Source organism: Aegilops tauschii, chromosome 4 (assembly GCF_002575655.3).
Source record: "Aegilops tauschii subsp. strangulata cultivar AL8/78 chromosome 4, Aet v6.0, whole genome shotgun sequence".
In the NCBI taxonomy this organism is placed as follows: domain Eukaryota; kingdom Viridiplantae; phylum Streptophyta; class Magnoliopsida; order Poales; family Poaceae; genus Aegilops; species Aegilops tauschii.
In genome coordinates, this window is record NC_053038.3 from 470,712,136 (window position 1) to 470,720,556 (window position 8,421).

Sequence of the window (8,421 nt, forward strand, 5' to 3'; positions counted from 1 at the left end):
CCTGGTTGAGGGACTAATGTGTTTGTGAGAATTACAGGATAACACAGGTGGTAGTCCCTCATTGATTCGGTTTATCTACCGGAGATGACCCCTAAAAATGTGTGAAGACATTGAAGACAATGGTGGTATGTGAAGATATTCACAACGAAGATTATGACTCGAGAAGACATTCACGTGAAGACTATGGAGTGCGAAGACATAGCTGTTTCGTAGTTTCCTTTTCTTCTTTGTTGAGTCATAGGAACCACCGTACTGTTAAGTGGGGTCCAAGTGAACAAATTCAGAGTAACTGAAGTGATGCTCAACCAAATCCTAAGTCTTCGAGCGAAGACAATGGGAGCAAACCTTATCCAGAGTTGGATGAGTCAGCTTTACTTGTAGCCCAAGTCAAGCTGCCGCGTGTGTTTGAAATCTGACCGTTGGAACACGTGTCAGTTCCTTAGTGACCCAGGGTCATTTCGGACAAATCAGGTCGGGTTGCCTAGTGGCTATAAATAGCCCACCCCCTACACCATAAATTGGTGGCTGCTCAGAGTTAGTGCACGGCTTTTGTCGTTTGAGAGCAACCCACCTCGAAGCCTTTGAGAGAGAGAAATCCTTGCGAGGACAAAGCCCAAAACACCCAGAGCCAAAGAGTGTTAGGCATCACTGAAGTCTTTCTGTCCGCATGACCTGAAGACTTGTTACACTTGAGGACTGTGAATCCTCCAGCCGGTTAGGCGTCGCGTTCTGAGCATCCAAGAGTCATTGTGGATTGCCGGTGAACGAAGTCTGTGAAGGTTTGGAAGTCTGCCTTGAAGACTTACCAGAGTGATTGGGCGGGGACTAGGTGTCCTTAGCTCAAGGGGAATAAGGTGAAGACGCAGTCTTCTGAGTTGAATCTCAGCCTCCCTAACCAGACGTACAGTTGTCACAGCAACTGGAACTGGTCCAACAAATCCTTGTCCTCACCAAGCAACTGGTTCTATCTCTTCCCTCACTTATTTACAGTTTGTCTTCGTGAAGTCATTTGCATGCTTGCCTGGTCTGTTTGACTTCACTGTGTGTCGACTATTGTGCTTGGCTTCATACTATCTTCCATCTTGATCCATACTACCTAGCTGCTAATAGTCTTCATGCTTTAGCTTCATTACTTGCTTGACTATGGCTGGTCTAGTGTAGTCTACCTTCCGCTGCATGTCAATAGGTTCATTTCTATCGTTTGTCTTCGAAACTCCCATGTTTTGAAGACTTCCATAAAAATCGCCTATTCACCCCCCTCTAGTCGATAATTAGCACTTTCACAAAGGGAATAACGTATGTTGTTATGCGGTTTGACCGATAAAGATCTTAGTAGAATATGTAGGAGCCAATATGAGCATCCAGGTTCCGCTATTGGTTATTGACCGGAGATGTGTCTCGGTCATGTCTACATAGTTCTCGAACCCGTAGGGTCCGCACGCTTAACGTTCGATGATGATTTGTATTATGAGTTATGTGTTTTGGTGACCGAAGTTTGTTCGGAGTCCCGGATGAGATCACGGACATGATGAGGAGTCTCTGAAATGGTCGAGAGGTAAACATTGATATATTGGAAGGTTATATACGGACACCGGAATGGTTCCGAAGAAGATCGGGGATTTTTTGGAGTACTGGGAGGTTACCGGACCCCCCCCCCCGGAAAGTAATTGGGCCATATTGGAGGAGAGGAGGCAGGCCACAGGAGGTGGCGCACGCCCCCTTGCCCCAATCCGAATTGGACAAGGGGAGGGGCGCGGCCCCCCTCTTTCCTTCTCCTCTCTCCCTTCCCCTTTCCCTCTCCGTTGGAAGGAAGGAGGGGGCCGAATCCTACTTGGACTAGGAGTCCAAGTAGGACTCCCCCCTTGGCGCGCCCTCCTTAGCCGCCGGCCTCCTCCTCCCCCTCCTTTATATACGTGGCCAGGGGGCACCCCAAAGGCACAACAGTTGTTTCTTAGCCGTGTGCGGTGCCCCCCTCCACAGTTTACCACCTCGGTCATATTGTCGTAGTGCTTAGGCGAAGCCCAGCGCAGATCACATCACCAACACCGTCGCCATGCCGTCGTGCAGACGGAACTCTCCCTCGACCCTCTACTGGATCAAGAGCTCAAGGGACGTCATCGTGTTGAACGTGTGCTGAACACGGAGGTGGCGTACGTTCTAAACGCTTCCGCTTTCGGTCTACGAGGGTACGTGGACACACTCTCCCATCTAGTTGCTATGCATCTCCTAGATAGATCTTGCGTGATCGTAGGAATTTTTTTGAATTACTACGTTCCCCAACAAAAGATACCTCTTAACTTTGCTTCTTTTCAACCGTTGAATCAAAAATTGACGGTGTGGATGTTACAAGCACAACGAACATCATTTTGGTACAGTAACACCTGCCGCCGATTATTGTGAACAACATTCCCGAACAATGTCTGGGTGGATTTCTTCCTTGGATCCTTGATCCGACGGATTAGTCGGGAATGTGCATGATAAACGCGCCCCTCCAATAGATTGTTCACATCTTACATGGAAAAGGCAAAGGATCAATCACATATGCAGCAAGTTTCACTGCTAACACTGAACAATGCGAATCAACCCCACCAGGACATCTTCAATGGCCACCCCATCTGGTTGGTTGGTCAGAACTCAACATTGACGACCGCTTCGTCTTTGAAACCGAAGCAACTGAGACTAGAATGGTCCTCCTGATCACTTGGGCCAATTGATGTTCAGTTCAGGCCGAAACCTGCTCTCATGTTTTTCGGCACTTGAAGCGGGAACTGCTGCTTGTATGGAAGGGATTGCTTTTGGCTCTTCAATGGTGCAACACTCCGGTAATCTTCGAATCAGATTCCTTGGAGCTTGTTTGTTTGTTTGTTTGTTTGTTTTTGCGCATATTGGAGCTTGTTAACATGCTTAAGGCTAAAGTTAGAGACTGTTTGAAGTTAGCCTCTTTAGTTTGTGAGATAAAAAGTTTGTTGTCCAGAGGGAAGTTTGTATCACTTATATTAGTCACTGCCAAAACACTATTAGTGGTTAAATGGCAAAATATGTACACATCGAACAACAAACAAATGTCTCGCTCTTCTCTGGACTAGGTGATGTCGTTGATCTGTGCCGCTCTGATTGTAATCTTGATTTTTCATTAATATACAAATTCCTTATCGCGAAAATAAAATAAAATAAAATAAAATATGAACGATATTCTGAACAGCGCCTGAGTGGATCTCCTCCTTGGATCCATGATCCGACGGCTGCCCGTGGCTAAGCCACCCCTGACTTGGCCACCGCAAGTGAGAGAACCCGTGCCTTCCTTCCCCACGACCAGCCGTCGGCGTGAAATCCAAGCAGACCCGAGAATCGCATCGGGATAGACAGATCCATAGTTGAAGAAGGGCAGAGGCGGAGGCGGAGGCGGAGCAGAGGAAATCAATCAAGAAGGCGAGGAGGAGCATCGTCGGCGATGGAGGGGTGGGACAAGGGCACGAAGAGCGTGGTGGGCGAGATCCCGCTGCTGTCGACGCGGGCGGGCCCCCGGGACGGCGATCCGTGGCGGCAGCGGCTCAAGGAGGAGTACCGCGCCCTCATCGCCTACACCTCCGTCAACAAGGCCAAGGACAATGACTGGTTCCGCATCTCCGCCGCCAACCCGGAGGGCACCCGCTGGGAGGGTACCTGCTGGTACGTCCACAACCTCCGCCGCTACGAGTTCCCCCTCCAGTTCGACATCCCCGTCGCCTACCCCCAGGTCGCCCCCGAGATCGAGCTCCCCACCCTCGACGGCAAGACCCACAAGGTCTGCATCTATGTTTTCTTTCCCGCAACTGTCTGCATGGGTGGGTTCTTGGTTGTAGATTCTGATTCTTGCTGTGGGATGGGATATGGAATTATGGATGCAGATGTACCGCGGAGGGAAGATCTGCCTCACCGTGCACTTCAAGCCGCTCTGGGCCAAGAACTGCCCGCGGTTCGGGCTCGCGCACGCTCTCTGCCTCGGGCTCGCGCCGTGGCTCGCTGCGGAGGTGCCCATCCTGGTCGATTCGGGCATGGTGAAGCACAAGGACGACGAGGCTGCTCCTGCAGATGCCGCTGCTGCGTCTGGCTCTGCCGCTGCCTCTTAGCTGCAAGACAGTTACAGTATGTCTTTTCTGTTGTTGCTGACAGTGACAGTTACAGTATGATGGTTGTCAAGGGGATTGGAGGATTGAAAATCCACTCGGTTGTGGACTAATAAGAGCAAGCAATACATATACTCTAGTTGTCATGTGCTGCTTGCTGTTCCATATTTTGCTGATGAACTGGTTGCTGATTAGAACTGTAGTTAGTTTGTCTGACTGATTTGGTGTGCATCGAAGTAGTAGATTTGCATCCAACACTCTGATTTTCATAATAAATTTTGAACAAATCAATTGCCTCCGCCCTGCTGGATAGCTTAGGTGGATGCTGTTAATTTAGGATGGAACCTGAAATTTGTGTTGGTTAACAGAAGTCTGTTTTCTGTCTCGACAAAGAGCAATAGAGCATCAGCAAGATCAGGTGCACAATTGTCTTTTGAATGTTTGTGCCTTGCCTATACCATCGTAGGAAGTATTAAATTAAATGACTTAAAATAAAAATAGGACCAATTGTTCAATTGCTTGTTTATCTCCTCTGAGTTGTCAAGTTACCATGTCAAATTTGATTTGTCAAGTCTGGATGTAGCACTGCTACCATCCTACCATTGTACCATTGTGTTTTTAACACACAGTGATATTGAATATGTTTGCTAGAAACCTAAAACTGGTTGAATTGTTGCCTTTTATATTGGCTTGATTTTTTCATGATTGGAACAGCAGAATTGACTTACGGGTTGTTGTGTTAACTTCATCATTTGTTGGTACTATACTTTGTTTTGAGGGAAGAGAGGTTTTCATTGATTCATAGAAGGAGAGTTTACAGAGTCATCATCTACAGAACGACCAATCTCTGTTTGGACATACCCCAACCAGAAATTTTTAACAGTGCTCACTCTAGCTAACTTGGCAAGCTCATGAGTTGCCTGATTAAACTCGACCAATTTTAGAAACATTGAACCCATCCAGAGTAGAGTCAAGGATGTTGATCTCTCCATATGTATGCCTCAGACTGGAAAGGTTTTGGTCTTTCTTTCTGCTTGCTTCCACTGCAGCCGATCTATCAGATTCCTATATTACGGAAAGGTTGCCGGGTTACTGATGGATTGGAGACTGGTGACTGGTGAGGCTGGCCAAAGCTTCAGCTTCTTCTGCATTTACGCATCTCTGGCAATGCATCCCACATGGCTGCTGCCGTCTCTAGAACTGAAGGTTGCATCTGCGTTAATTTTCATTCAGGCCATTTCAGGTGGTTTCCAAGAAGCCATACTGCTTAGCACTCGGTTTGGGAAACTCCTTGGTTCATCAGGATCAGCAGCCAGTCAGGACCAGTGTATATAAAACAAGCTTCATCAGGAATGCTCCAGGTTTTCCCCATCTCCATTCTCAAGGTGGCATGAAAACTAGTTTCAGCTTCACAGCCACACACACTGCATATGTTGTCAATCTCCAACTTTCTTTTGAATTTATTGTTGTTTGTAGCAATGTTATCACAAGCTACTATCCAACCGAATATTTTTACCTTATTTGGCGCTGGGGCATTCCAAATAAACTTCCAAAGAAATCTTTAATTGGTGCCAGGATTTGTCTGTTGGTTGTAATGTCGATAGTATGCTAGTTTATAAGCGCTCCCCACCAAGAATACGCCGTTCTTCTCATAGTGCCAAGCTAAGGAATCCTTCTTAGAAGCATCAGGCGGTTTAAATTGGGGGGTAATAGTGGCGTCATGAGGATGGAAGCTCCTCTGAATGTTATGCACATTCCAACTGTTGTCACCCCAATTTACTAACCGACTAACCTGTCTGTTCCAATCATTTGTTCTGCCTGGCATGGCTTTCAAGGCATGATTTCCTGGAAGCCTGTTATCCTTAAGTCCAGATATTTCTTCCATCATCCATCCTCCAGATCTCACCATCTTTGAGTAGCTCCATACTATGTTCAATACCACGCCAAACGGGAGAAAGCTTGCGCTCTGAATATTGTATCAATGAGATTGGCCCTAGGGTAATAGATAGCTAGAATTACAGGACAAGAACCGTCGTAGGTCCCTTCTTAGAAGGTTCAGTTCTTTATTAACTGAACCTAATTTCTCTTCACTCCAGCTTTGGAGCACTGACATAGTTAAAGCAAGTTTTTCACCAACTCCCAGCAGGCACTGACAAGGACTCTTACCTCACGTGATTTTTGTTTTTGAAGCTCTCCCATGCGATTTCATACCTTGTAAGTTTTAATATTGGGGTTCTTTTTCCTATACTCTGTTTTGGCCAAATTCACCAGGATGCTGCTATGCTGCTACGAAGAGTAACCGGGCTTGTAGAGGTTGCCAATAAGGTGATGTTAAATAAACTTGGAGTTCATCTGTCATTACTTGTGAGATGTGCAGTATAATTCTCTCCTGGCATCTTACTGTCAGACTCTGAAGCAGATGTACGCCTTGCCGCCCCATCCTCTCCTCTTTAGGATTTTGCTGATTGTTTTGCACTTAGTTCTCTGTTTTTGGGCTGTTCTTGTTGTTTGTTTCGCACTTGGTTCTCTGTTTTTGGGCTGTACTTCTTTAGTGCTTCATGGGCTTTTGTTTCCATGCTTGTGTGGTTTCGGGGTATGTTTGTGAGTGTGTGTGGTGCTGGCGTACCGTGTAGCATGGTGGTTCTGTTCGCTGCTGTGTGTTACCAGAGTATAAGTTGCCAGTTTCTATAGATGTATATCACAGACCTAATCAAATTTTTGATAATCTTTTGCTCTTGAATGGCGATCCAGCATATCATCCCGAAGAACAGTTCAAATCATATTACATAAAAATATGCTAATAAAACTTGGTACAAGACCATTAAGACAGCCATCTTCAAAGTATGAATGCACTGGGTAAAAGTATGAATGCACGGAACCCACATAATCATCTTCAAAGTTGCATGTAGAATACTCTGAATCTTCCAAATTGCATCCAGTAGTCTTGATCTAACATTGCTGGCTGCTCACATAAAAGCAGGTAAGATAAATTCTACTCCCTCCACAAAATAAGTGTCGCTGATTTAGTATAAAGTTGGGTAGTAAGGGGCCGTTCGGAATCCCACCAGCTGCGGAGCCAGTAAACTGGCGCTCCGCAAATTTCAACTATAACTCTCCGGGAGTGGAGCTGTGGAGCGGAGTACCTCCGAACAGGCCGTAAATCAGCGACACTTATTTTGGGATCGAGGGAGTATAAGAACTGCACTATTCCACTTATTTTGTTCGGAATTTTTTAACTTTTCAAAATGTGTATGTACACAATGGGTGCATATGCATCTAGGAGCCATTGCCAATTTCCGCTATACAATAGCAAGAAGACCTGTTTTACAGTTTACTAGCAGTTGCTTCAGAATGAAGAATAACAGAACCTTTTACAACCAGGACATAGAAAGAAAACAAATACGAGCTTCACTTCATCCATCTCATGCATTAGCCCGTCTCCAGTACAGAACACCAAAATGCTTGTAAAGATTGGACAGGATGCTCCGGACACTTTTAGACCTCTAACGCAGGTCATCAAATGTCCCTGAAATGGCTCGGGCGTCCAAAATCACACAAATCATCCTCTAACCGGGGACCTTTGGGGGAGTCCAGACATTCGCCTGACCCACTCTTAGTTGGACTACGTATCTCCACACCCAGAGTCTTCTACTTTTCAATGGAAATCTGATTATGTCCATTTGGTGATCCGCGTTGAAGATGTGCTACCACCTCTACTTACTGCTGCCTGCATACATCAACACCACTTCAAGGAAAATACTTCACAAAGTCACTTTTCTTTTCTACTCCCTGCGTCTCATAATGTAAGCTTCTGTAGTCCACTATGCATGGTTGAACCTGGATTTGCCCTCGAAATTTTACTCGCTCTAGATATTCTTGTGTACATCAAAATGCATGCGGTCTGGATACGCATTTCCGTCATTCCCCACAATTATATCTCTACTGAAAATATCATCTTAACCCTAGCATGTAGCAAAGGTTTGGCCACGGACTGGCGGAGCGATGGCGTTTGCCGAGTTTTTTTAGCATGCAGGGTGGAGGTGCTACGAGGACAGCGATGCCCGCAAGCGGCGTCTACCGGTCCGGCGAGGAGGCTCTACCGATCCGGCGAGGAGGAGCATCAGCGGCTATGAGCACGGTGGGCAGCGCCAACCACACCCGAGCTGGGGTATGCAGGAATGGGAAACAGGGGATCTTTTTTTTTTTTTCTGTTGCAGGACCCTGATCCAATAGACATCATGGATTGAATCGGACGGCTCGTGTGGTCACTGATCTTTCCCCATATCAGGCGCGGAGCATCACCCAATAGCAAATG

General features: G+C 46.5%; 1 protein-coding gene across 1 annotated transcript; it reads left to right on the forward strand.

Moving 5' to 3' along the window:
• The first annotated feature begins 3,300 nt into the window (after positions 1-3,300).
• On the forward strand, positions 3,301-4,238 carry LOC109760789 (ubiquitin-fold modifier-conjugating enzyme 1). The gene is made up of 2 exons (XM_020319600.4): positions 3,301-3,784; positions 3,888-4,238. The coding sequence occupies exons 1-2, from the start codon at positions 3,452-3,454 to the stop codon at positions 4,107-4,109; spliced, it is 555 nt and encodes a 184-aa protein (XP_020175189.1). The 5' UTR covers positions 3,301-3,451; the 3' UTR covers positions 4,110-4,238.
• The last annotated feature ends 4,183 nt before the right edge of the window (positions 4,239-8,421 follow it).